This window comes from Toxoplasma gondii, chromosome VIII (genome assembly GCF_000006565.2).
Source record: "Toxoplasma gondii ME49 chromosome VIII, whole genome shotgun sequence".
NCBI classification, from domain to species: Eukaryota; Apicomplexa; class Conoidasida; order Eucoccidiorida; family Sarcocystidae; genus Toxoplasma; species Toxoplasma gondii.
Genome location: NC_031476.1, coordinates 3,076,582 through 3,104,467, shown reverse-complemented (window position 1 = coordinate 3,104,467; position 27,886 = coordinate 3,076,582). Strand labels below are relative to the sequence as shown.

Here is a 27,886-nt window from a genome sequence, read left to right as displayed (position 1 = left end):
GGGGAGAGGCCAAGTGGCGAAAGAAGGATGACAAATTCGAGCAAGACGGAGGAGAAGAACTGCAAGACCAGAGATGCGTGCGTTGGGCGGACGAGAACTTCCGAGTTTGCAAAGACACTGGCGCCCTGAGGACGAGGAGAAGCAGCTACACCCCAGAAATAGAAACAGACGAGGAGGGCGGTTGGCGAAATGGTGAAAAAACGGGGAAGATCCTGGCGAGACACCCGAGAGAAGGTGGACGATCTCTCTGGCAGTTGGAACAGGCACACGGCGAGAGGAGGAGGGCGAGAAGGTCTTGGCTTCCAAGAAAGCGAAAAGAGACTTCGCGCTCCACTTCTCGTCGAAGAAATTCAGAAAGTTCAGGTGTAGGTACACCGCAAGACCCAACCGCCAGCACGAGGTGGAGGCCTCCGCTGCATGTCTCTCGAGTTTTTCGCCTGTTTCGCGTCTTTCTCCACCTGAACTTCTCATCAGCTCACCGCTGTGCGCGCATGCACACTCGACAAATCGCTCCCCTTGTTCTGCTTTCCTGCTTTTTCTCGAGATTTCTTGGCGCCCGCTGCTCTTCGCGCCTCTTTTCTCGTGGACGGTGAGACAGCGCCGCGGACAGAGAAGTTCGTCGTTCCTCTTTCTTTCCTCTCGCGGGAGGCCAGCGTGAGAGCCGCGCTCGGCGCTCCTCACGCAAGGCTCCGCGGCGCTCGCTCGCGCAGCGCTCCTCGCTCGAAACTGCTTCTTCTTCGAATTCCAGCTTGGTGTCTTCTCTGCCTTCCTTCCTTCGTTCCGCTCCTCGCCTCCCGCCGTATCCGGCTTCCCCGTCTGAGTTCGGCTGCTTCCCTGCTACTCCGCCATCTGGACAGTTTCAGTGTGGTGTGTGTCGTCTTCTTTTGGCGACGCCGCCTACGTCGAAGGGCGCTCCATTCAGCGCTCCGAGAGGAAAATCGAGAAGAAGAAGAAATTCCACGGCGAGAAGAAGTCCGACGAACAAGGAGGCGACCGTGAGTCGACGAAGCTCTGGCGAGGACGCGGGGACGCCAGGCACCGCTGCGGCATCTTCCCCTGCGCGCAGGTCGCGTTTCTTCGGCGAAAAGGAGCTTGAAGCCCACGAGAAGGAACCGAACTCGAATGCCGTTTGTCTCTTTGCGACGAAGAGCAAGAGGCCATCTCTTTCTTTTCGTGGAGAAAGTCGTCCCCTGCGTTGCTTTGAAACCGCCGTCTCCTCTCCGCATTCAAAAGAACACCCGCGGCCGCCTAGGCTCCGCCAACTCGCGAGGTCTCAAGCAACGAAGCCGGACGGCGCGGAGGAAAAGGCGCGGAAGCGAGAAGCTGAAGGAGAGACAGCGAGAGACAGGCAGACAGCGAGAGACAGGGAGACAGCGAGAGAGAAACACAGAGAGCACGTCGAGACAGGCAGTCAGAGAAGGAGAGACAAAGAGAAAGAGGGAGCCGCAGAGAAAGAGGATGCCAACGACGGAGAGATGAAAGAACGGGGAGCGTCAGGAGAGAGGAGCGGGGATATGTCGAAATGAAGGGGAAAATGCGACTTTGTTTGGGGGCTTCTCGTCTTCATCCACGATCGAGCACACCTGCATTCAAGCAGAAGAAATGCTGCATTTTATGTCACAGAGGGCCGGTCTTCCCAGGTCGCTCCGACCAATTGGAGGGAGACAGGCGAAACGAGAGGAAACATAAACTGTCTCCGGTGCCCTCTCTGTTTCGCGACCAACTCCTGTAAATCCGAATTCTTTCCGCTGCCCTCTTTCAAAGCGCAGCTGGCCGCCTCTCCCCGTTCTTATCGTTTTCCTCTGCTTTCCTTCCTTCACCGTTGCCGTGATCGTCGCCCACTGGGGCCGTCTGCAGTGCCCGCCCGTGTTTCCGTTTTTCTTCTTCCTCTGTCCTCTTTTCTTCTTCCGGTTGCTTGCCTCGGCTTCCACCTCCCGCTATCTGTTCGCTATGGCGGGAACACCCTCCCGCCCAGAGAACGACGTTTTCTTCTCTTTGTCTTCTTCTACTCCTCATGAAATGTTCGTCTCGCGATCTGCAAGTCAAGAGGAACGCTACGAACCGTCTCCCTTTCTCGTTTCTTCTACCTCTCCTCCTTCTTCCTCTTCTTCTCTTCCTCATCCTTTCTCTCCTCCTCCCCTGTCTGGTCCGGCCGATGCGTCGTCGTCTCTCCTCCACCCCTCTGGTCTGCCTTCTTGTCTCTCTACATCGTGTTTTCCGTGGCAGTCGCCGTCGTCTGGCGTTTCTTCTCAACGGGTGTCTCCTGCGACTCTTTCCTCGCCTGCCGAGTTCCCTGGAGTCTCTGCGTTGCCGCTGTTTCCTTCCTCTGACTCGCTCGTCGCTTCGCCTCTCCCGCTCGCAGCTTCCTCTGCCTCCACGCCTCCGCGACCCCCGCCGTCGCTCGACGTTCAACAAGGCCAGCCTTGGGCGCCTCCTTCCGCGTCTTCACCCATTTGCCTCTCCCCGCGAGCCGAGCCTCCTGCGGTCGCTTCTTCTCTCCTTCGTCGCTCTGCAGGTTCTCTTGCAGGCACTCCCGAAATCGTGCACCTCTCGACGCCTTGTGAGTCTCTCGCTCCGGACCCCCGTCTCTCACAGTTTTCCTCACCTGCTTCCTCGTCTGCCGCGACATCCACTTCTCCTGCAACTCTCCAGCCTCCTTCCCCCCCGGCCTCCTCTCCCGTACAAGCTGCTCCTTCGCTGGCTTGTTCTTCTTCTTCTCCGCCTGTGCTGTCGTGTGTATGTCCAGCGGAGCTGTCGTCTTGGGCGTCCTGCTGTCGGGCCTGTCTGACTTGCATTCAGTGTCGGAAGCAGCTGGCGTTTGAAGAGGAAACTGGCAGTGTCTTTCGCCGTCAGTTCCTCGAGTGCCAGGCGCTCCTGCTGCGGCTTGCCGGCACCGAGGCGGCGGAACGCGAAGCTGCTGAAGCTCTCTTCTTTCGCTCCGCGTCGCGCGCAGGCGTCCTCCTCGCCTTCACCGCCTTTGCGGTGTCTGGACAGACGGAGCGCGGCTTCGTCCTCTCCTGCATCCACGCGCAGCACTGCGCTGCAGCGCACAGCACAGGCGAGGACTTCAAACACTCGCAGATCGCGGAGAGAGGTCGATCGCGAAGACGCAGAGGACAAACGAGGACGGCGCGCAGGCGGCAAGAAGGCGAAGGGCGGCCATCAAGTAGAGAGCGACCCCGAGGCGCTGGCGGGGGGGAGACGAAGGAGTGCGAGACAGGCACAGCGAGTGAGGAGAGAGAAGAGAGACTCGGAGGTGGACGAGAAGAACGAAGAAGAGGACGAAGAACGGACGCAAACGGAGAGAACGCGCAGAGGAGCGGATGCGAAAGAAGGACGCGAGACCGAGGCGAGGAACAGACCAAAAATGACGCGTTTGAAAAGGGCGAGAGAGAAGGAGCCTGCGGTGGATGTCGACCATCTGACGGTCTCGCGGAGACGCCCCAGGAGAGAGCAGACGAACGGCAAAAGGACAGAGGCCCCCCCGCCTCTCCATTCTCTCCTCAAACGTTTGCAGACGTGCGAGGAACTCGACGACAGGACGTTGGGCGCTGCTGTTCAGAGGCCAACGCAACTCCGCGTCGCGAGACAGCACCCGAAACAGCTTCTTCTGGCCCCTCAGGACATACGCAGCTCGAGGGGAAGAGGCGCGCGTGCTCCCGTAGATCCTTTCAAGAAGATGAAGACTCCTTACAAGACATGGATTTCTCCGCCTACCTCACTCCACCTTGGGCCGCTCCCGTGAACCTCGTCGAAGTCGGTTTTTCTCCTTCTCGGTCTTCTCCCCAGTCTCCTTCCACCCTTCCGCTGGCGTTGTTCTGTCGCGAGCGCAGTGGACGAGAGTCTGTCGGCTCCGACGAAACCTGTTTGCCTTCTCTGCAGCTGCTGTGCGCAACCTTGCTGCTGCGGCGCGTCGTGACACCTCACTGGGAGTCTTTTCCTCGCTCTGAGAGACGAGCTGCTTCTTATCTTCTCACGCATGCACTGCTGCATTCGACGGCGCTTGTGAGGCCTCACCTCCATCGCGTAGTTTCTGCGGTTCTGCTTCGCCGCGCTCGTCCTCCCAGACTGCGGCGTCGTCTGCCGGCGACCGGTGAAGCCTTTAGAGACGCAGAGACAGAACTCGTAAACAAGCAGCATTCCTCGAACTCCGTTTCTGAGCGAAGAACACAGACCTCGCCCCCAGCCTCCTCGGACGTTTCGCAGAGCGAGGAGACACGGCGAGACGGCGCCCACCGACCGCGCGGCTTCCGCGGATGGTCCATCGAGCCCAGTAGAGACAGAAGCGGAGATAGGGGAGGAAACAGGGGAGGTGCATGGATTCACGAACGGACTCAAATGTACAGTTCACCAGGAAGGAGTAAGGAAGAAGGCGGAAGGCCAGGAACAGGGGCGGCCGGCGGACGTCGAGAGGACTCCAGTTTCGATGAAAGAACTCGAAGGCCGAGAGGAAATGGAGAACATGGAGATCAGGGGGGAGACGCCGAGGCCGCCGCTGGGATGGAGACAGACGGCTATCAGCTGGCCAGAGACGATTCGCTGAAACGCGAGGGAGACAGGCGAACTCGGGAGGGCGACTCGCGGGCAGGCGCGCGCCCAATGGAGATGTACAGCGATGCAGAAGGAGCGTCAGGAAACGAAAAGAGCGGAGCAGACGAGGAAGGCGAAAGCGAGGAAGACGAAGACTGGATACAGCTGCGTGTTCATGTCTTAGTAGGAACAGCGGGGCGAGGGTGGAGACAACTTGCCGGGCTCCCTTTCGCATGCGCGCGGTGGTTCATTGAGTCCTGTGTGGCAGTCGAGTGCCTTTGCCTTCACTCTGAAGAGACTCTCAGTCAATCGCCATTCACGTATCTTTCTCTCTCTTCTTCTTTCTTCTCTGCTCCCTCATTTATGATCTCGAGACTCTGGCCGTCATTCCCACACTTTGCGTCCCCATATATATATATATATATGCGTAAATATATGCATATATATATATATATATATGTATTTATATGTATGTTTACTTTGTCTTTGCGTATGTGTGTGTGTAATGACACATCCGACAGCTAGTAGATTTATATGTAGGACTCTAATTGTGTAGACGTGGATCCGTGCCTGAGTAGTTTGTTCGATGTCTTCCTCCCTCCTGTTGCAGGTTCTACTTCGGTTGTCGTTGGACGCGTTGCCGGCGTCTCCGTCTGAGGCCTCTGGAGCGTCTCCCCTGTTTCTGTGTCGGCCTTCTTCGCCTGCGCTTCTTGAGGCTCAACTGTCTCTCTTGTCCCTTCTGCACTGCCTCGTGGAGAATGCATTTGTCGCCTTGGTGTTGCCTCACTCCTTCGAGAGTCTCAGGCGACACTCGGCGCATTTCCAGCGCGTCTGCGCACCCTCGATGTCGCCTTTCTGTCCGTTTCTGGAGGCCGTCCTCGCCGCGCTTCGCCAGGCTCTCGACCGCGCGAGACCGGCGCCCGGCGCCTGCTTTGGGCTCCACCTTTGGGGCTGCACAGCAGGCGGTGGCGCCTCGGCTGTCTCGTCCCTCGATGGCGACGCTGTCGGCAGGACTCTCGCTCTCACCAAGGCTCGCCTGAGCTCCCAGGTATTACAGGGGGAAGGGCAGAGTTTCGCATGCGTTTGTATGCTGCAACGAAGTGAAAGATACCCATACGTGAAGCATATACAAACGAAGAAAGATAAACGTACATTCCACCTGGCGCGTCGAAACGAACGAACCAGCGGCTGAGCGAAACAGACGAGCGCTGACTGAAATACGCACCGACTCAGCGGTGCACAACATGTGTGTCCAGTGTTTAGACATATACAACCATTTATACAAGAAGAGATGTAGATTTGTCTTGGTGCGAAGTCTTGGTGCAGCCACGGAACAGAGACATAAATGTAGGAAATAGATGTGCATATATAGCTCTATTCTTGCATTCCTTAGCTCTATGTTTTCGACTTGTAGATTGTCGTGGGGGAGCGTTTGGAGGCGCTAGGAGGGCTGAGTGCTGGCAGCCTCTTTGCACAGAGCTTCCACCGTCGCTGGCTCTGAGACCCGGTGTGTGCGAAGCGTCTAAAGCTCTTCTCGTTTCCAGACTTCCAGCTTCGTCTGTGAAAGGGACTGGTTCGCTGGAGGCAAGGCATACGCAGAGATGGACTCGCCTTCTACACTGTGTGCTCTCTCGTTTTGCGAAGGACTCTTCGTCTGTCTACGCCGAGACAGAACACTCTCCGTCTGCGTTTCCGTCTCAATTCCGACTCTGGTTTGCGTCTTTAAAGGACCAAGTCCGAAGGGCAATTACGTTTCAGTTTCCACTTTTACTATCGTGGTCATTTGTTTAAAGATATGCGAACATGTTTTTTAGTGTAGGAATTTATTTTTTTCCAAGTGGCACAGTACAAATCAGTATTAAAAACCATTAGGTTGAACCCAGCGCGAATTTCACCTTCAAACACATAAACGAAATAAATTATCTGCAAACTATAAAGATACAATACTAACGCATATTTTGTTCACTAAATCATCAATAACAATTGGCGAAAGCTGTCGGTCAGATGCGTCATTTGCTGCTTTCTCTCTCACTTGTCTCTCCCTTCGCCTTTCCACGTTGTGTGCTGTCCGTCACGTCTTTCTCCTCCTATTTCCGTGATGAGCTTTCCGCGCTCCCTCACTTTTCACCTCTTTCTTCTCGCTGCGTTCTCTTCCTTCCCTTCAGTTTTCGCTCCCGTCGCCTCTCCTCGCCCAAGCTATTGTCGACCTCTACCGGGCGATTCTGCGAGCAGTCGCTCGCCGTCCGTTCTCGTCGTCTTTCGCGCCTTTCGCCTCCCCTTGTGTTTCCTGCTCCGACGCCGCCTGTGGACCCCGGCTGAGTCTCCTGCGGCGAGCGCGGCGGGGAGTGAACTGGAATGCCTACCAGGTTTGTTCACTTTACGAAACTGTCTTTCGCTCTCGTTTGCTTTCGTGGAAAGCGGCGCTCTTCCCCGTGGCGCTGTCCATCGGGGCGTTCTCCTCACTTCTTCTCGACCTTCTTCGCTGTGCAAGTGCGCGCCTTACCGACGTCGAGTACATCGAGGTCGCGGTCTCCTGCGTGAGGGGTTTGTCTGCTCTCCCTCCTCTCTTTCTTCTTCTGGAGGCAAACTGGATTCTCCTCGCTTCTCTTGAGTCGCTCTGTCCCTCGCTGCGCTCTCGATCCAACCTCGCGGAAGTCGTCGCCTTCTTGTCGCGCAGCGAAAGGAGATACGCTTTTGGGTCCGAGGCGGAGCCCCAAGCCGCCACTGTCCCTGTCGGTCGAGCGCAGCCCCCGAGCCTTGAGAGACAGACGGAGACACTTGTGGGAGGAGGGTGTGCGAAGAGCGTGAAGGGAGGCCGAAAACAAACCAAGGCCGGAGGCGACGAAAAAGGGGAGAAGTTCCATCTTGGTTGTCCTGAGAATCCGTCTGAGATGCGAGACACAAACGAGGAAAGGTTTCCTCCTCATGCCGCCTCGGCTCGTGGCGAACCGGACAGAAAGGAAGGAGGCGACGGAGACTCCAGTCCAAAGTTTAACGAGCGATGTAATCCAGCGATCAATACAGAATGCGGTCGAGACTTCCATCCAGAACAGAGTAGCGATATCCGAGAAGGCCGGATCCCCAAGCCGGTCGGCCTCCATGGCGGCGGCGCAGAAGCTCTAGGGACCTTCGATCCCGAAGGGCGCCGAGGCCGAGGGAGAGGGTCGCCGCAGCTTGGCGAACGTCGAAACGGAGACGGCCCCGTAGCGGAAGGAAACTCTTTCTGGAGAGTCGAAGAACGCGAAGAAGGCTGTGGGGTAGGGGGGTTCTCGCCCGCTGAGCTCTCACCTTCGTCCTCATGGCTTTCTGCGAGTCTTCCAGGCGCAGCTCTCTGCGTTTCGTGTCTAGAGGTTTTCGCCGCCTCGCCTTCCTTTCGAGGAGACGGGAGCGCTGAGTCTGATCTCTTTGACCGGGACGGGTCGATACGAGAGTTAAGGGAGCCGTGCTTGAGCGTTCGTTCCTCTGTTGTCTCGCGGCTCCGACAGACAGCGACAGAGACTGCAAAGAGTTCTCTCGAGGTCAGCATCGAACTCTTAAAACGCTACTTTCGTATGTTTGACACGCTCCTGCTCGACGAGGAAGACGGCGGTGGCTTCGTCTTTGCACAAGACGAGAGACCGCGTGGAGTGCGGCAACCAGGCCGACGCCACTCTGGGGTTGCCCTAGTCATTCAGGTTCGTTTGCGTCTTCTCTTTTGATTCTTGACACTCGTCGTTGCTCCTGTTCTACGTTTATCCCCTTCACAATTTATCTCCGTGTTTTTTTTCGTTCGTGGGGGTCTGGCGTTCCTGTCTTTGTTCCGAGTTCCCTCTGGGGTTCCCTTTCTCTGCGTGCTCGTCTTTCCTCGTTTTGGATAATGATTACTTGGCTTTGTGCGCGGTGCTCGTCGTCTGCCTTCTCTCGCGCGGCTAACCTCCTAGCTCCGTGGTTTCTGTGTCTGGGTCGCCTTCGTTCTTCTCGCTCGCGCCCCACAAGCTCCCTGAGAGAAGCGCGCAGACCGGCTGTGAATTGTGTGTCTTCAGATTGTTCGCCTTCTGGGCGCCTTGGCCGAGAGTCCGAACTCCGCCTCTCTCCTTTTGTCCTCCAGCAATTCCACCGCGCCTCTTCTTCTCTCGCTTCTCTTCTCGCTTCTCCTCCCGTTCTGCCAGCTCGCGCCTGCTGAAGAGAAGACGCTGCTAGGCCACAGATCGACGTCCTTCGCGTTTGCGCTGTACCCCTCTCGGGCCTCGAGCCCGAAGCCAAAGAGACAGCAAAAGAGAGACACCCCACACCCACAGAGACGGTCGCCGGTCTCCTTCTCATCTAATGTCTCTTTTACTCGGAGACATCCCCCTTGCTCTTTCGCCCACGGCTGGTGCACTCCCAGGAGCGTCACGAGCAACCAGCGACCGCGGCTTCGCGAACGAGCACAAGGAGACACACGGGGACGGAGGCAGGAGACGTTTTGCGCTGGAGAAGAAATGACAGAGACGGTGGGCGCGCCCTCGCCTGGGCGGCGTCTCCCCGTCTCCGCCTTCGATCCAGCGTCTAGTCCCAGTGATCGCGCCTGCAGAGCAAACGAGGCCCGACGAGACTTTCCTTTGTCGCCACCAAACACCCCCGTGAGGGCGGACACAAACAGGAGAGACAAGGTGGAAGCAGGACGAGGCGGAAGTAAAGGCAGAAACGCAGATTCAAGGTGCGAGGGGGGAACAGCTGAAGAAGGACATGCCATTCGCTGCTGCATTTGTTATCGCCGAGTTTCTCTCCTCGGCCTCGCGTCGGCAGAAAACAGATGGCGAGCCTTGAGGATTCTTGGAGTTGACGGAGACACTGCGGCGCTTGTCTGTTCACGGTCTCGTGAAATATGTAAGTGGAAAGAAAGGCCTTTGCTTGTTTCTTCACAGACAGCGGGACTCACAATTCAGGATTTGAAGACTACCTCGCCGTTCCGGTTTGAAAGGATAACGTGGAGCTCTTGTGAACCGTGTAAGGATCTTTTGACACGGTTGTTTTTCGAGGGTGAAGACTGTGTGTTTGGTGCGTTTCAAAAGCAGCAGGCGCCCTCGCTCTCCGTGGCTGCTGTCGCTGCCGTTCCTGATTCGTTCGCGCCTCTTGATCTGTGTCACTTCATGCTTCCCTTCAGGTGCCTTATTACACTTGCCTTCGCATTTCTTGTGTTGCGTCTTTTCTCCCTCCCCTTGTCTTGCGCCTTTCATCGCTTGTCTTTCTGCTGTCTTCTCGCTGACGCTCGTACACCTTTCATGTCTCTCTTTCGCGCGCATTCTTCGTCCTGCCACTGAACGTACGTCTCGATGTCCTCCGCGATAAGGCAGACTGCATGCGTCCAGTTCTGGACCTCTCGAGCTCTCTCTGTCGCTCTCTTGGTGTCCAGGCGAGCCCGGAGAGGCACCGAGAAAGCCGCTGCTGCGCGGACGCTCCAGTCAGATTTCGCGTTTGTCTTCGAGCTGCTGCGAGCCAGTGGTGGAGGAAAGTCGCAGGGGCCGCCGGGTCGCCGGAGGCGGCAAAGGCGAAGAACAAGGAGAGGAAAAAGGCAGAGCAGAAGGAAAAGGAGACAGCTGTCAAGCGGCAACCTGGATCCTTGCGCGCCGTACCAGACCGGCTTCGGAGACAGCGAGAAGGCAAAGCGAGGGAAAAAGCGCGGAAGGAAGAGAGGCACAAAGACGGAGGAGAAGAGACAGAAGAAGAGAGAGAAGAATTCCAGTGCATGGAGGGCTCATTGACTGTCCACGGGATGAAGCAGAGAGTGAAGAGGAGGAAGTCGAATCGATACGCACAGCGGTCACCAAGTTTATTCGTGCTCTGGAGAGACCCCCCAGGCGCGGCATCGGCGTTGAGTGGACAAACTCTCTTTCCTTCTTTGTTCATTCGAGTCCGTCGTTCTCTCCTGCTTGTCTTGTGGCTGGACCTGCAAAGGCTTCGGCGCGTCACACGCGCATCTCTTCGTTTTCTGCGCCCCAGTCTCCTCTCTCCTCCTCCTGCCGTTTTGTCTCCACTTTCTCTCTCTCACCCTCTCTACCGGCCTGTTCTCGGTCCTTTGCATCCTCGCCCTCCTTGGTGGGTTGCGCGGAGGAGGCGGAAAGCCTTCGGCATTCTCGGAGTTCGACGCGAGACATGCGCGCTTCGTCGCCGGCGAACGAGAGACAGGGTGGCGAAGCAGAACGCCGTCGGCACCTTCCTAGAAAGCCAGCGGGCGACACCAGCGACCTCGAACGCGCAGGCGGCTGCTCGTCTCGCTCGCGTTCTTCTTCCTCCTGCAGCGAGACAGCCAGCGACACAGAAATCGACGGCGGAGGAGACGGAGAAGAGGGAGAGGAAGGCGGAGAAGCAGACGAAGAAGAAGAGACAGAAGCCGACGAAGCAGAAGAGACAGAAGCAGACGAAGCAGAAGAGACAGAAGCAGACGAAGAAGAAGAGCTCCGGAGGAGTTTAGGGACTGCAGCCGCAGTGGTTGAAGCAGCTACGTCGGTGATTCAGTTGGGCGAGATGAGGAAGCGAGAAGGAGCTGCGAGGTGGTGGAAGCTGGTTGAGGTATGTTTGACAGAATCGCAGAAGGAAAGACGACGAAGCCGCACTGGCTGCGGTGGTATAGAGACAAAGGAAGGACAGATCAAGTGAGACAAGAAAGTCGCTGTTTTCAGACGAAGCGAGTCTGGATGAACGCTGCGAGGTTTCCCCGTTCCTTGCTTTAAGCTGGAGGGTTTGGAGTTCCACGTTTTAGTCCGCGTTTTCCTCTTCGTTGCCATTGATTGTTTTTCTCGTCTTTCCAGGTCGCCCTGTGGGCGATTGGCGCTGTCTCCAACACTCTCGCACGCATTTCTGCCTTTTCGTCTCCTTCTCCTTGCTCGCCTCTGCCCTGCGACACTGGCGGAGACGCTTCCCAGGGAGGCGCCGTGGATCCTTGGATGCAAAGTCGAAAGGCGATAGAAGAAGAAATCTGGAGTCGCGACTCGAGTCTTTCTGTCGACCGCGTCGTCAAGACTCTCGCCCAGATTCTCACAGCTCCTGGACAAGCTCCAGAAGCGAGGCGACCGCAAGACCGAGCGAGACGCGAATCTCCGACAGCGGAAGGCCAGCCGAGGAGCCAGGTGTCTCCGCGAGGCGAAGAGGATGGAGAAGTAGGAAAGAGCAGCGACCTAACTGAGGGACCAAGGTGGCCTAGCAGAGAGCTGGGGCTTGGCGGCCAGAGAGGAGACCCCACAGTCCACTCCGACAGCGACAAAGAAGGAGAAGGAGACATGCCGCTTCTGAAGGGAAGGGCCCTCATTGTGGCCAAAGACCTCGCGACTTACTTGGTCACTCACTATGGCGCCGAAGAACTGCATGCGCTCGCTCGCTTGGCTTCTCGCAGTTGCACAGACCATCACCAGCATCCGGTCGTTAGGTAGGCAGGGACAGGGGAGCTTCTCGGTTTTTCTCTGGTCGAGTTTTGCCTCTTTTTCTGGGCGTGTCTCCGTCTGGTTTTTATTCTTTGTTCCCGTTCCATCTGTCATTTCTCTGTCGGTGTCTCTCCTTCCTCACGTTCCGTTTCTCCTCCCTTTTGGCCGTCAGGCCGTCTTCTCTGCTCTGAGTATCCCCTCGGCGCCAGGCTCTTTGAGGCGCTTGTCGCTTTGAGCGCCGCAAGTGCTCTTTCAGCTTCCTCTGCGCTTCTCTCGTTCGCCCGCTTGTCTCACTCGGTTACCTTTCGAAGTCGATGAACGGAACTGTTTCCAGCACAACGGTCCGCGTGGATCCCAAAGTCCAAAGCAGGCGGCTGGAGCTCACCGATGATTACCCCGCAAAAAAGAGGTTTTTCTTTTCCTTGCATGCACGCGCGGCACCACACAGGAAACTGGCGACCCTCTGGTTGAGTGTGTCGGAGTGCCTTCGCCTGTGTCCGCCGACTCACGGTTTCGCGGAGGATTGTCGTTCAGTCACAGAGGGTCGCAATTCGCACGCTTAAAACGCAGGCGCTTCGGCGTTTTGTGTCCACCTGCAGACTATGTAGCTTCGTCGCTTTTGAAGGTTTTCTCGCTGCGCTCAAGCGGCGCGCTTCTGGCGAGGTGGCGCTCGAGTTTGAGATTTCCGCCGTGATTGAAGACGCACATGATCTCCTCCCGCTGCTCTCCGCCTCCACTTGCACGGAGTTCCTGCGTCTCCTGCTGCGGATCTTGAGGCTCTGCCCCATCGCCTCGGGCGTCTACTCCCCGCCTCACATACAGCGCCTGATTTGCACCGCCTGGGCGAAGGCGCTGCATGTGCCGCAGCTGAACGGCGGCTTCCAGGCGCTTCTCAGTGCATGCGTCGCCCGCGAGACGGGGAGCGCGAACAACGCAAATGACGTCAGGTACGCGCCAGCGGAGCGCCGCTGACGGGGACGGGACCAAGAGGGAAAGAAGAGGAGGTGGAGAGGAGCAGGTAAAGAAGGAAAGGAAGAGAGAGCAACAGGAAAAGAAGGAGGGGAAGAGAGAGCAGCAGGTAAAGAAGGAGAGGAAGAGAGAGCAACAGGAAGAGAAGAAGGGGAAGAAAAGGGAAGCGCGAAAGGCGAAAGTAGGAACACGGACGCGAAGAGAAACCACAGGGGCAGAGAGAGAAAGAAGAATTCAACGTCGATTGACAGGGGCGTGAAGGCGACTCTCAAGACAACAAAAAACCCAGCAAACGGGATAAGGGAGAAGAAGCCCAAGACCTCGTTTCGCCGCCTTCGCTGTTAGGAAGATTTCTATAGCATGTAGTCGTTCTGTCTACGCAGAAACAGGCACAGTAAAGGACGCCCAGTAATCGCTTCACTGAACTGTGAAAGATGTTCGTTTTCTCACTGTTTCCTGAACATCGTTGTTCGTATCTCGTGTGGGTGTCTCTCTCCCTGTCTTCTCTGTTTTTTCTGTCGCCTCGTTGTCTTCATCTCTCATTCCCTCTTCCTCTTCTTCTCTCCCCCATCCTTTTCCCTCCCTGTCTAGCTTCTTTCTTTCTTTTCTCTCGCTTCTGCCTCTCTTCTCTCTTTTTCTCTCCCCCTCCCCTCTCCTTTTTTCGCCGTCTTTCTCTCCCTCTCTCCGTCTGTCTGCTTCTGTGTCTATCTCTCTTTTTTCCTCCATCTACATCTCTGCTCCTGTCTCGTTCTCTCTGCTCATCTGCAGCTCTGCAATCCAGCAGCGATTGGTGGCTTCGCTGTGTGTCCTGTTGGAAGCGCATCGTCTGAGTTTGGCGGCGAAACAGACTGCCCTGCAGCGCGATTCTCTCCATCTTTCTTTTCCGGCCTCGATGGACGCCCGCCCCGCTTTCGCTTCTCCCCCCGCCTCTGCCCACGTTGCATGCATGTGCGCAGAGGCCCTGCGGACTTTCTTCGCCTCCCAGCCTCTCCCGTCCTGCGTCTTTGGCCGAGATCACCTCCTCACCCGCGAGTCTCCTCCGTGTCTCTCTCTTCCTGCCGGCGCTCTGGGGGCTTCTTCGCCAGCGGCCGCGCAAGCAGAGACAGGCGTCTCCTGCCGTGGGCCTCCGGACGGATCGATGCGACGCATGCAGCAGGAAAGACTGAAAAAACGAGAGGAGAAAGATGACGACTTCTGGGGTTCCGGGACCGGCCCCGCGTCGCCCGGCCGCCCCCCAAATGCGTCTCGCGGCCTGTGTGCCGAGAGGGGCGACGGCGAGGGAGACAGAAGGTCCGACGGCGAGAAGGCGCCGTGTGTGGAGACTCAGTCGCAGTTTCCTTCTCACTTGTCGAAGGGGGAGGAAGCTGGTCATGACAGTAAGATCCAGGAGGGAGAAACAGAGCGACAAGAGCCAGCGGAAGATGCAGGGATCGCCCCTCTCGTGCCGCCGCTGTGGGATGGCATCCGAGAGCTCTGCGCGGTTTGCATGATGACAGAAGACGACGAACTGCTTCGGCTCGCAGCGGAGTGCATTGCTGTCTTTCTTCTCCACACCCACGCACCACTGCCGGTCTCTTCGCCGCGCGCTGTTGGCTTCTTCTCAGCCTCTCCCTTCGCTTGGCTTTTTCGCGACGAGTTGAGCGCCGCAGATCCGAACTCAGGGCATGACGACTCCTGTCAGAGCGGAAGGCCGCCTCAGATGGAGCTGATGCCTCCTCGGTGTCCAGACGCCGAGCCCCGCCCGTCGGCTTCTTTCGCGGCGTCTGAGTGCGACGTGTCTGGAGCAGGTTCGGGGCCTTTCAACTGCTGTGTACCCCAACTGTCTCGCGCAGAAAGGGAACGAAGAGAAATGACGGAGGCTCTGCTGTTTCCGTTTGTTCTTCCAGTTGCAGGGCGTCTCCTGAACGACAGGACGTTGGACGCCGCAGCCGCGCCGCAGTTGGCGGGGCTCTGGGAGACAATTTTTTTCTGTTTTTTCTTCGACAAGAAGCTGCTTTTCCCGTCGCATCTGCAGGAGCTCCTCGTCCTTCTCGTGCGACGGCAGGCGGCGCTGCGAGACGAGGCAGACGAGCCTCAGGAGTCCAGGTTAGCGGAAATCAAGGCTCAGGCGCAACGCGCCGAGCTTCTCACTGGCACCTGCTGGTTGACGCTCTTCGAAGCTCCGACGCTGCTGCGTCTTCTGTCCACGACTCCTCTCGCCGAGGCCGAGATGTCGCAGCTAGGCCAAGGCGCCAATGCATGCGGGCATTCGCAAGAAGCCAACGGGGCGGCAGCTCCGGGCGAGGGGCCGGGGCGCGGAAACGAAGAGCGCAGCGGAAGATTCGCGGGCAACGAGGAAATGGATCAAAAGAAGAGTGCTGGAGAGGATGCCGGAGACGCGTGCGTCCTCCCAAAGTCTCGCGAGCCGGAGAGCGAACAGAGGCAGGACTCCCGAGAAGAAGACCACTGTGGCATGCATCCATTTGGAGAGGCGCGGCGAGAAGAACGAATCCCCGTGTCTCGCAGTGGCGCAAATCCCCACCCAGAGCAGCGCGAGGACGGGGCGTCACGCGTTTCATTTCAGAAGGGGGAAGCCTCGGATGCGGCGCCGAAGTCGCCTTCGATGTTAGCCGCTCTTCTTGTCGAAGTCGTCTGGGCTCTGCGGCAGCTGCGGCCGCCCTCAGAGGAAGAGAGACGATGGAGCAGAGGAGGCCGAGGTCTGCTGGGAGAGCAGCGCGGGGGGGCGCGGCACAGCGCGAGGCTGAGGAGGAACGGCCTGATACAGCGAGAAAGCCGGAAAGGGGACTCGGAGGTGGAGGAGCCGTCAGACGCGAGCCTTCTCAACTCCCCCCACCTCATCAGATTGCAGTTCACCCGGAATGTCCTTGTCGCTTTCGTCTGTTCGCTTCTGTCACACTGGGATACATCGGACGCGCCTCTTGAGTTTTGTCTCCCCTACCACAGCAAACGTCGTCCCCCTGCAGCGCCGGACGCGCCGGCTGCCTGCTCCCGCGCAGAGGCGTCGAGCAACATGCCGCCACCGACCCCTGCCTCTCGACCTTCTTCTGGCGACGCGGCTTGTGTTTGTGGCCTGCGACGGATACCGAGACGCGAGCAGGGCCAGACCGCCAACGCCCCAGAGCCTTGGAACCCGAGAGATCCGGGCGGCTCCAGTGTGGCAACTGAGGTGAGTGTGAGCTCCTCGAAGCAGCCACGAGCAACAAAACTTTTTTCTTGCGCGACTGGTCTTTGAGAGAGAGAACTGCTTGGCCAGAATTTGTTTCCTTCTATCCAGGGCGGTGTGTTTCCCAGATGTCCAGGAATCTAGTCTTCCTCTTAGTAGCGCCCTAGGAAGAAGGGACCTCATCATTCCTCGAGGTGGATCTAGAGGCGCTGGAGTCGCTTGGCGGACACTTGCGCCTCACGAGAGAGTCGCACAGGGACCGTGTGTCTCCAGGGCAAATCGGGTATTTCTGTCTCCTTCCCGTCAGTGGTGGAAGCTCCGGTACTTCGCTCGCGTCTCCTTTGTGTCGTCTCCGTCGTCTGACTCGTGTCTGTGGCGATCGTTTCCTTCGTGCAGCTCTTAGGTCACGTTCTTCGCCTCTCAGTTCCCTTGGAGACCCTTTGGCAAGCTGCAGTCTATGCAGATCAGACGCTTCGTCTGCCAAAGCCGGTGCATGCAGCATCTGCCTGCCTGCCTTCCCGACAGAGATCCCGGAGCTTGGAGAACATTTCGCTTGCTTCTGTCCTCCCAGACGTCGAAGCCGGAAGCCCAGACACTCGAGTAGGTCGCTCAGTCTCGGGGGTATACAGTCTGCAGGTTCATCCCGTTGGCGGCACGACAGAACTCCAGCGAGAGCCCAACGGCCCGCGCGACGCCGCCTTGGCCGGCAGGTTCGATCTACACCCTCCCAGCTTGCGCCAGGGCCCCTTCGTGCAAGCAGCAGCGAGCAAGGAGCTTTGGCGTGGAGCTGAGCAGCTGGAAGACCGTTTCCTTGGCTCGTTTGTCTCCCCATCTCAGCTCGACGACGCATGGGAACCTAGTCGAATGCATGATGACTCAAGGGGTTTTTCTGGAGCTCCTCGACGTAGTCGAGACACACTCTCCTGGGTCGACCGACATGCCCCCTCGTGCCCTAGAGGCGTTGAATGCCAACACGGGGAAGTCTGCCCTTTCCTTTCGCAGACGCCAGCGCCGGAGTTGGGAACGTCACCGTTTTGCATGCATCCGAGACATACAGTTGAAGAAAGCGAAGGAATCGGGATGTCCGGGATTGGAGAGCAGGGCTTGCCTTCCGGCGCCAGGGTCGCTGCAACGTCGTCGCAAGCTCAGGTCGGCACCGAGCGCAGACGCAGCACACACGAAGCTCTCGCGCCGTTACCTCAACCAGTCACGGACTTCCTCTTTGAGGTTCTCCTGGCGTTTCACAAAGGAGACAAGTGTCCTCCTCATGGGAGGCGGCCGGGGGGTCGGCGAGCGGTACGCCGCAAGCGACCCAGCAGCTGTCCGGTGTGCACACACGAGAGAAAAAGCGAACCGTGGGATGTCGTCAGAGTGCAGTCGAGCATGGGGAGCGATCTGGACCTCGATGAGGGAGACAACCGGGTGTCGAGTGTCCGTCTCTCACTCAACGAAAAAACAGGCTCGCCCGGCAACCTTGATTGCACAGAGTCCAGTCGGTGCAGTGTGTTTGACCAGCGACGAGCGCTCGACCCCCTATTCCTTGTTCCATGTGAAATGCGCGTCTTTGCCTTTCTTCGCGAGCTCGTGGAACGCGCCAAGAGGGCCAGTTCCAAGAGACCGGAGACAGGTGTCTCCGGCGGACGTGTGGGTTCTCTTTGGGCAGGCCTCGACTGGCGGCTTCAGGAGCTTATCCTTCATCTATTTGCGCCTGCGCGACCTACTGAGGCGCGCTCTGCGGGTTTGCAGGAGTCAGCGGAACAGCGTTCGGTACAACTCGGTGCGTGTGATCCTTTAGTCGTCGGAGATGAAGACAGACACAGTGTTTTCAGGCGGTCTCCCCTTCTGCAGAATACCGCCGATCTTACAGGCACGAAAAGTCAAGGGGAGCGCCACGATGCGCGGGGCGACGAGCTGTGCACTGCGCCTCGCAGAGGTGGAAGTGGAGAATCTGAGTCGTCTGTGGAGACTGTCTGGACTTCCGTTTATGGGATTGATTGTGGAAGAGAGCAACATGCCTCCTCCAGTCTCCAGCCACTGCAGGACGGTGCAGGTCTGCTGGGCTGTCGCGATGAAAGATTGGGGAAGAGAGACTCGAGCATCGGGCAGGGACCCCCAGCGGCCACGCAGGCGCAAGACCCCGAGGAACGTGGAGCACAGAGACGTGCAGAGCATGCACAGCTCTCGGAGCCTTTCGAGGCTCCTTCACAGGCTCTGTCGAGCCACGGGAGGCCAGAACAGGTGTGGGACCGACGTTATGGCCAAAGCACTGACAGGGGAGTCAGCGTTGGACGATCGGGTGCAGCCCGAGGCGGTCTGCAGGGGCCAGGCACGGCTCCGTTTGCGCCGGACGAAGACGAAGACGAGGAACTGGCGATGAAATGCGACTAGGTGTGGGAGTCATACCTCACCGAGGAACAGGGCAGGGGAACATTAGGAAACCCACATTTTCAAACTGTCTGTCAACCGTCAAGACAGCTGACTGCTTTTCAGGATCCTCTTTTTGTCCTGCCAAGTCACGTTTTAGAACTTCCTCAAACCCGAGACTTCTTAAATCTTCTACGTGGTGTGTTTTCTGGACACTCTAGGTGGCCCGTTCATCGAAAGGCTTCTGAGACAGAACCACACAAATCAGTCTTCCTTTCTCACTGCTGCTCAAACCGCTGGACTGCACGAAGCGCTGTCGCCACTGTGCCCAGTTTGCGTCTTAATAGACAGGTTGAACTGCCAACACCGGTGCACGAGAAGCACACACGGAAAGGGAGGGATGTGGGCCTCCCATGTATGTCAGTCTGATCGCTAGACGTCAAACAAATGCACACAGTGTTCTTTACTCAACAGAAAAGCGCAACCGTTCTGCTCGGTTTCGCAACGAACTGCTGTGTATATGGTGCTTGCCTTTCGGCATTTGCGACTGTGACGGCATTTCTCCGTGGTTAGTGTGCGCTTTTTTGTAGATGCTCGCTGCCAGGCTGCGAGACCCCCAGCGAATCCTAGCGCTTCGTTTCTTGAGTTATCAACAGCTTTAAGAAGGACAAAGTTTCTACACATCTCACTCAGGATGTGTCTGAGAGCATCGCTCTCAGGCGGGACTGCCACAGATGTGAATAACCAGTGTTCCACCCTGCTGCCTAACCGAGACGAAAACCTCCCCCCACTCCACTTGGCGTGCAGTGCTCTGGGTTCACTTCAGGTTCCGGGGGTTGTGGCGCTTCTCAAGCGTCTGATAGGAGTGCAGGCCTGTAGGGCATTTGTCGCATTTTCTGGCAACGCAGGCAAATTCCCCGCAGGAGCAATCACAGCGCTGCTATGCCTTCTTAGGACTCTAGGATGGACTGAAGAAAACATCTGAGTTGGATCCATGTAGTGAAGATAACTGTCAGAGGCTGGCCACATGGCTGGCACCGGCGCCGAACGCAGTGACACACCCATGGACCCTTGGAAGAGTCCCGGGTTTTGAGGACATGGAATTACTCCGGGGGGCTGAAGGGTCTGAAAAAGACCAGCGGACTGCACAGCAAATTGCGACGCCCCCGTATGTGCTAGGGGGGCAGGCGGTGTGGGCAGCCACGATCCGCCGCATGTTGAATCTGTTAGAAGCCTGAGAGACGGAGGTACTCCCCCGGAATGAAGTGGAGGTGCAACGAAACCTGAAGCAGGTGGGACGGAGACTTTGGATCGATGACAGGCAGATACAAATGCAGGACTGTGTTCGGCGTGAATCGCCTCAGCTGAACCAGGTTCAGGAGACGGCTCAGACGAAAGCGCAACAGCAGGTGGAGAGCTGAGGACGATGGCACCCGGTGGCGCTCGTACAAAGTTGGACACAGGAACGCAAACGGCTGCATGTGTGGTCAGGGGCGCCTCCTTGGCATGCACAGGCTGGGACACGAAGACAGCTTGAGGGATTGGCGGATGATGCTGCATGACGAACATCTTGCTTCCTGCTGGAAATCGGGGAGAGCCGAGAAACGCTTGGGTGGCCGACGCCGAAACATCAGAAGATGCGCTTGCAGACTGAGAGATGATTTGAGGCTCAGGCGGCAGAGGGAAAACACCCGCCGGTGGGTCGGAGTGCGAGTTTGATTCGTCGGAGGCCACGCGAATGACAGAACTCGATATAGATGGCGGTAGGAGGGGGCAGTCGACCGCACCTTGCCGTGTATGCATATGAGCGATCATGTCATTCTGGCTTTCGTCCACTGCACCCCAGTCCTTTTCTGAGTGCTTTCTCGCGTCCCACGTCACTTCCAGCGTTCGTAGACTCCCTAGGCTACCGTATGAGGGATGAGAACAATGTTGAGACACGCAATGTCTCCGGCAGGCGTCACCGTTTGCAGCAAGCGAGCAACCTCTGTTGCTGGTCTCAGAAATCGGTCCTTGCGATGGGCGATTACTCATGCAAGGCCTTAGCTTCGAATAACTCCGTATCGGCAAGTCAGTTGGAGGCGAGCGCTCATCAAGGGAGACGTCGCAAGCCAGATTTCGTTCCAGCCAGCAAGCATGCACTTTGGCTTTTGCTTCGGCAGGCCGTGGGGTCCTGGCCGCATCAAGGGTGGCTTGGGGCGCAGGAAAGAGGCCTTCACCTGCCAGTACAGCCCGTTCTGACAGAGGTGGAAGATCTTCTTCAGCTACGCTTGGAGTCGTCTCATCAGTAGCAACGTTTAACGGACTGTGGTGAGGAGCCAAGCCCTGGTGAAGGGAAGGTCGCTCGCATCGGATGTCAGTGTAGGCATTGTGCTGCCCTGGAGTGCACCGTGGACTGACATCGCTTCGGCTTGATCGACAGTCTTCAAGGCTCACCTCGTAAATGTCCCCTTTTTCGTCTCGCGAGTCGATACTCTGAACGTGGCTCTCTCGTTCGGATGGCCGGCATGCCAGAGCCCGGCAGTCTGCTTGACTCTGTGTTTGACGCATTCCAGAATCGGTTCTCTCTCCTTCACTACCATTGGCGAGCCTCCGCGCTCCGCCGCGTGCAAGTGACGTATCTTGCGACTTTACGCCCCTAGCAGCTCTGCATGGAGGCCTTCTGGAACTCTCTGCCTTTTCTTCACATCCATCCTGAACTACCGCGTGGTTCCACTGAGATGCCCCACAGGCCACGCCGCTTTTCAACACGTCCGATCGTTCCAGACTCTCGCAGACATAGGATCCGTTGCCTTCAGTGTTCGTCGCGGGCAAACTCGCGAATCTCCCCGGGCCTCCTCGGGAGCTTTTTTCTCCTCGCATCGGGTCAGATACGCGCGAGGCTTTTAGACCGGAGGGTGTATTTTCGTCATCTGCGACAGTGCGAGATATGGGTACGAGAAGTGACCCAAGCTCTGGGTCGCGGCAGTTATCAATGGAAGAACGGGCTCGCGAGATGAGGTCTATAAGGACTGTCAGTTTGTCTTGGAGCTCAGCTTTTAATCTGTTCATCTCTTCCGATTGCTCCGCAATCCCTTGCGATGGTTGGGGAAGCTGCATCATATAGGCAGAAGAAACAGATTTTCTGACGAGGGTTGGCCCAGGCACGGGAAGGCGTGGTAGTGGAGATGCAGGACGATACCGCCACGACCGTATTTCTTAGCGCGGACGAAGTGGATAGTGAAGCAGCTAGCATGTGGAAAAGTGGGCAGTGGGAGTCGCACCACAAAACTGGCGACACGTCCAGAAAGAGGCGTGTCTGAAATGGAAGTCCAAAGGGGTTCAACCCCGTGAGTCGTTTTCGGTGCATGACTCTTCCAGGGAAAGGCGTCATATACTTATTGCCTTGGTGCTCGTTATGCTCTCTTTTCTGGGATACTCGTTATGCATCCGTAGACGTCACACCTGCTTCTGAGAGTTTTGTAGCTCTGCCCGAAGCCTGCACGAAAAGCCGGATACAGCAAGCCGGCCAGCAGAAGCTGTGGAGGCATTCTCACACAGATCGCGCATGGCCTCCTTCCTTCGGTTTCCCAATGATTGCAGCAATGCTATCTACCTAACTCGGCTTCGGATCGTGGGCCGTCGTCAGATGACTGGACAACCAGAATGATTAGGCGTCGTCACCCACTCCTGAAAATAGCATTTACCTTCCCCTTAGGCGCAATAGTGACACCATGTTTTGGCTGCCTAAGAACTCAAAGAAGAGATGCCCTCCCGAGCACAAAAACCTCTGCGGTTTCCTTACTGTTCAATGATCTTCTTCTGGCGCAGAATGACGGAGTGTTCCTTTGTTGTGTGACAGTTCGTCTGAGCATGAACTCTCAGGCAGCCGACGCGTTGGGCGAACTTGAGCGAGTTGTGGGTGACATCGGCGTACTTGTGTGACGGATGCAACGTGACGAGGAGAGCGACATTCGCGTTTCCCCCCAGAGTCGACTGAGCCATGCACAATGTGGATTCACAGAAACCACTTGGATGTAACGCTCACGCTTCTGCATATTTTGCGGGCAGCGGCATTCGGTTCTCGGATACTTAGTGGTTCTGCGCTTGGTGCTGATAACAAAAACACGTTCGCGAAATCCCTCGGTATTCTCCGAAGTGCGTCATCGCTGTATGTTTGCTAGAAACTACGCGAGAGACTTGCGGGTATCGGGTCTTGGACATTCACCACGTTCTGAACTGTGAACTCGAACCGACTCAGTTTGGTGATTATGACATGGTTAGGCTTCCTTCAGCCGTGCAATAAAAACGAAAAATCCTTATCTTTTGACAAATGCTTCGGGCAGCGGAAATTCCCCTAACATCTTTTGGACGAGAAACTGCAGTCGTAATATGCTTACGGCAAGGATCCTGGTCAGCTTCGAGTGACGATACGGAATCTGCCTTACCATCGATGATACGACCCTTCCCTGCATCAAACACCTCTGGGAATTCAGGAAACAATGTTGTGCGTTCACAGGAGCTATGTTCCGTCAGACCTGGCTACACGGTGTCTTGCACCGAACTTTTGGTTGTTTCGTTGTGCTTGCCTTCGGAGAGCAGCTACGGCATCGTTCAGCTGGGACGAGCCCGAAGTCACTGGCAGCAGAGACCTGCTTTCGGAATCATGTTACTTTTCAAAGCACCAGTGGTCTCGAAGCATAGAGGACTGTAATAATAATGCTAGCGGCGGGTTGCTCCGTGTCACGCTTTTTGTTCGGTAGAGATGAAACTAATGTGACCGGCGCAAGACCATGCTTCTGCATAACACTTTCCCTGGCGTTTACCGGTGTTGCTGAAGAGGTACGCCGAGTTAGCATGCCAATACACTGGCTGCAAGTGAAGGGCACACCACAATACCGAATCGAGCTGAGAAAGTGATCAAGGGGCGGCACCCATACATGAGTTACGCCTTTCGTAGCCCTCTTCTCTTTTTGAACAGACACCCCAGCGCAAGCAGTTAATACTCCCACGACTCCACCGGAAATGCGCTACTCGCCTCATCGGTTCTGTTGTATTCTGGATCAGCAAAGCGAACGTTTTAGTAGCTAACAAAGCGATGGCGCATTCGAGAGAAGGTCTTCTAAGAGGCCACAAGTCAACACAAGCGAACGGACGAAAGAAGATGCTGTCATCACCTGAGGAAGAAAAGCGATTTATTTATCATTTTCCCCTCTTCAGATCTTCGCTGCAGCATATCCGCACAACATAAATTTGACAAACGAAATTCAATTTCCCCGCGGGTCTGTAGTGCGATACTGTGAATGCAACCACTGATGCGTCCGACAAACGAAAAAGGTTCTTTATTAAGATAGCAGTGTCCAAAAATGCTTTTATCTCCTGGGCTGAGCCAAGGTTTAAGAGGAAGAAAGAAGAAAAAGAGGCGTTCCCTGTAGACACGTTGTTAGCTGTCGAGCCTCACGCCACCAAATGGACATGGCCGGTAAAATTGACCCCTTCAGGGAACGGATGAGTTCTGAATGTTCTCCACCAGAGCATTTCCTCTCATGTGTCGCCATGCCAGAGCCTAGCGCTTACTCGTGCTTGCAGATCAGGCTGGGAGCTCAGTCGTGCGCTTGTGTAGGGGCGCCGGCGGATTGCCAGTCTTTCACTTCCCGCTAGATCCACCAGGCTTAGTCTGGCTGTTCTCCATATTCCAACTGCCTCGGTTCCTCTGGCATTCTTCAGCGATGTGTCTACTGGGGTAAAGCTTTCCACAATGATCGAAAAGATGACATGCGACCTGAAGAGAAAAAAGAACACCTGCAGTGCCGAAGTGATTCCAAAATACGATCCTGTGTCCTAGGCGCATGGCTGTCTTCAGACACCGTAGTCCCCCCATATTGCAAAACTTCATTCGAACCAATAATCATGTCACATCCGCAAGAGCCATACGGCCGGCGCGTTGCAGTGAAAGCGCAGAACCTGCTAAACAAGTCCGAGCCCAGGAACGACACTTTGAGCGGTCCGTCGCCCGAGTGATAGAGCAAGTCTCTAGCTGTATCCAAGCGTCGACATCCGTTACATCTAAGCCAATAAAATCTGTGTGAACTGGGTGTGTGTAGTAAGGCGTTTACCTGGATGACATTGCGTTGAAATCAGTCCTCGCAAACCTCCTCTTCCGATCAGCTCTGAGTCATATGTCCACAAGTGGCGACATCAGTTCAGCAAAACCTCAAACACACCTTTTCTAATGATCTGACTTTTTAATTGGGCTGTCGACCCGCGTCCGTGAATATATTCCACCAACATTCAGAATGGTCCGCGGACATGAGCAAACGCCGGCGCGCACAGCATTGGATATATGGATGAAGAGCTTGTCTACCATAGTTCCTGCGAAAGGTGATGCTGCGTAGCCGCGTGAAAAGCACGGCACGGCAATTCACACAGGGCTGATTCACTCCGCGATTGGTGCCCTGTAAAATGATTTTGACGGCTGAGGTACAGCACAGAAATCCCACAGTATTTATTTATGATTTATACAAGCAATGTAAAAGGGAATGCCCTAAGGCAACTCACTGTTGCAACGTGTGAAGCACATCCGACACCGTTTCTACTTCCTGCTCGTGCATGCCCTGAACGTAGAAGCCTTTGAAGGGATCCTCCTTGACCTGCAATTCACAAGGAGGCACATCAGGTGAGGCAGTAAACGTGTCGGTTGCTCCTCGATACAGCGGTCATTCACCCGTGGGCTGACCAGCAGATTTCAGCACAGAGGAACGCTGTTCGGCAGAGTTCGTAGCAAATTGCCATGGAAACCTCCTTTCTTTCAAGAAACCATGTTTACCTCCTCCGCGTTTCTTTGGTTGTTGTAGGCTCGGGGTCACTTCCCCGTGGTCTTTGTGTGGAGGCAGTTTGACAGTCACCCGGGAGTGTGTCCAGTGCCTCGCTATGACGATAAAGTGAGTTCCAGTACAAAAACAGAACACATTCCATGAGCAAATATGTGTTCTGATTCGTCGGTGGCCGGACCAACCAGATGGACGGTTCGAAAAAAATAATGGGTCCGACTGTGAGACTGTTTACCGGCAGATTTTCCGCTTGATATTTGTTGCCTCTTTGTCCGTCTTGGAGAAGATCGTTCACACGCTCCATATATATCTCAATGTAAGAGACCTTGACTGTAAATATTGTTCCTGGTCGGTCATGTATTTCTCGACCCGCGTTGGGGGTTTGTGTCCTTGAACCTGCACAGGGACCGTGGCGATGCAGCTGTCCTCGTCGGCAGTTTTTAATCCGAGAGAAAATTTCTACAGGAAAACAAACCAGGATATAGCACCGCCATCTTCGTCTCACAGGGGAAATGAAATGGGCTGGGCCTCTAAAGGTGACCGAAGCAGTCGACATCGGTGGACATGGACGATCTGTGCTGACAGAGGGTGGCAGGTCGTCTCCACGCTAAGGCACTAACACGATAAAGGAACAAACATGTCGGTTTGAAGGGAGTCTCACTGTCTTTTTCCTCAGGCCTGTGAACGTTCTATCCACTCTACATGGTTTCTTACCTCTGGCGGCGAGCTCGATCAAGCCGGCGTCCTTGAAGGTACCAAAGATACTGTGAGTCTTGCCACTGCCCGTCTGACCATAAGTTAGGATGCTGCCGTTTACTCCTGATAGAGAAAGCACACGTCGCGCTTGCTGGTAGAACGACAGTGGTTGCCATGCCAGTCGATCTCACTGGAATGTCACCTGAAACCGTGTTGTCGTCTTGACTTCAGTTTCGCGCATGGAATGTGGGTTACCTTGCTTCACAGTGTCCGATCCGAAGTATCAAGTCAAGGGACTTTAGAGCAAGCCTCACCTGCGGATCGTCCGCGTTCTTACCATTGAGAAGGGGCTCAATCAAAGGCTTCGCAATCCACTCGAAAATCTCCTTCGTTGACGCTGCACAACCCCGCGTGACACTGAAACTCTCCTCATACGAACGCAGCGTGGACGTCTAAACAAGCGCTACAGCTAGAAACGTGGAGAAGAGAGGCTTCGTAGTCGCGACGAACGTGTTTCGTGAACAGGCCTAACGCACCTGTGTCATCAAAGCATCTGTCAAACTGGTAGACTAAATGGCCGTTCTTATCAATGGCATGTGGCAAAAGCTGTTCTTCAAGGTCGCACTGCGCCCCGGGATTGGTTATCGGGTAAATCTGCGTTTGCTCCGGCGATACTGTCCACCCACACAGGTGGCCTTCTTGTCGCTGAATATTGCATGAATCCGCATTGAGCACAACTTTGTCATTGATGTTTCTTCTGCGAAGCGCGCCGGAAAGATACGAAATCAATCAATATTGGGTTTTAGTCCTCTGGGGCTGTGGAACCCTGCAGAACCCTGCTGGCGCAGTTTTACATGCGATCCTAAAGCTCGCTTGTGGGCCAAAAAACCGTTACGCTTCAGAGGCCAACTGTGTGCAGACGTGTATATATATGTATGAATATGCATATATATATATATATATATATATATACGTAGATACGCGTTCTGGGAGGTATAATGAAAGGGAGAGTGCAAGTGAGGGCTTCTGAGTATAGTATCAAGCTAGAAGCGACAGAGTCCACCCATATATCAATTTTATGAAATATATGCATCTACATGCGAATGCTGGTCTATCTCTCTCTTACCTCAGAGCTAAAAAGTGGTCTGAGTCGTGTAAACACACGAACCTTCGCGCTTGTCCTCTGTGCTTGTGACATTTTGAACACGGCATTCTTCACATGCAGAAAGCTTTTTCTTTATCCAGCGACACCCATCTCAAGGTTTTTTTTTCGGGTTGCTAGTGCGATTCGCATGGGAGGCATAAGCAAAACATGCTCAAACTAGACGTGTAACCACTTTCGTTTGAACGGAGTTTCCATCCACAACAGCCGATCAAGAGTCATTCGGGCAACAGCATCGTCGACAGTCTCCTGAGAGGAAGCACCGCTTTGGGCGCTCAATTGTACCGTGTTTCGCAATCCCCAGACAGGAAAAGAAAAACAAATAAATGAGGTCTGCGTACAGCCCACACAGCGTAGTGTCGAGACCCTGGCGTAAGCTGATGAATCTCGTGCCGACTACTAGGACAACCGATTTGGCTGTTGCGATTATTGGTGAAACCAGCCACTTTTTCTTCTAACGTTGATCATGTTCGGACGCATTTCTCAAGCCACATGTACGCCCCACGAAATGTTTCGGGGCCCTCGAGGATGCGTGACCACGCTTGTGTGCCTTTTCGTAGTCCTGTCACAGCCACCGGAACGCGAACATCAGCATCTATGCAAACCAAACGGATCAAGTTATCCGGCATCGATCTGAACACAGAAATCGAACAGATATACTGCTTCCGTTGGAAATTCTATTTCCAGCGGTAAGGAATTTGAAGGCGGCAATCCGGTCAGTGGAGACTCAGGCGAGGCCGCCTCAGCAAAATTTTGCAGTCCTGATTTCGCAACATCGCTCGGCAGGCGCAAAATGGAGAATGGGATTCAATTC

General features: G+C 55.7%; 2 protein-coding genes across 2 annotated transcripts; one reads left to right on the top strand and one right to left on the bottom strand.

The window, feature by feature from the left end:
- Window positions 1–1,950: 1,950 nt before the first annotated feature.
- Window positions 1,951–18,490, top strand: TGME49_274010 (hypothetical protein; the record flags this gene model as incomplete). The annotated part of the gene is made up of 9 exons (XM_018781709.1): window positions 1,951–4,713; window positions 5,141–5,578; window positions 6,696–8,204; window positions 8,553–9,378; window positions 9,905–11,061; window positions 11,301–11,914; window positions 12,509–12,856; window positions 13,647–16,044; window positions 16,438–18,490. The coding sequence occupies 9 exons, from the start codon at window positions 1,951–1,953 to the stop codon at window positions 18,427–18,429; spliced, it is 12,045 nt and encodes a 4,014-aa protein (XP_018636746.1). The 3' UTR covers window positions 18,430–18,490.
- Window positions 18,491–21,843: 3,353 nt separating this feature from the next.
- TGME49_274020 (kinesin motor domain-containing protein) lies at window positions 21,844–27,122 on the bottom strand (the record flags this gene model as incomplete). The annotated part of the gene is made up of 10 exons (XM_018781710.1): window positions 21,844–21,883; window positions 22,190–22,380; window positions 23,962–24,166; window positions 24,501–24,554; window positions 24,943–25,034; window positions 25,450–25,610; window positions 25,929–26,033; window positions 26,248–26,307; window positions 26,447–26,667; window positions 27,037–27,122. 10 exons carry the CDS (start codon window positions 27,120–27,122, stop codon window positions 21,844–21,846), a joined length of 1,215 nt encoding a protein of 404 aa, XP_018636747.1.
- Window positions 27,123–27,886: the final 764 nt, after the last annotated feature.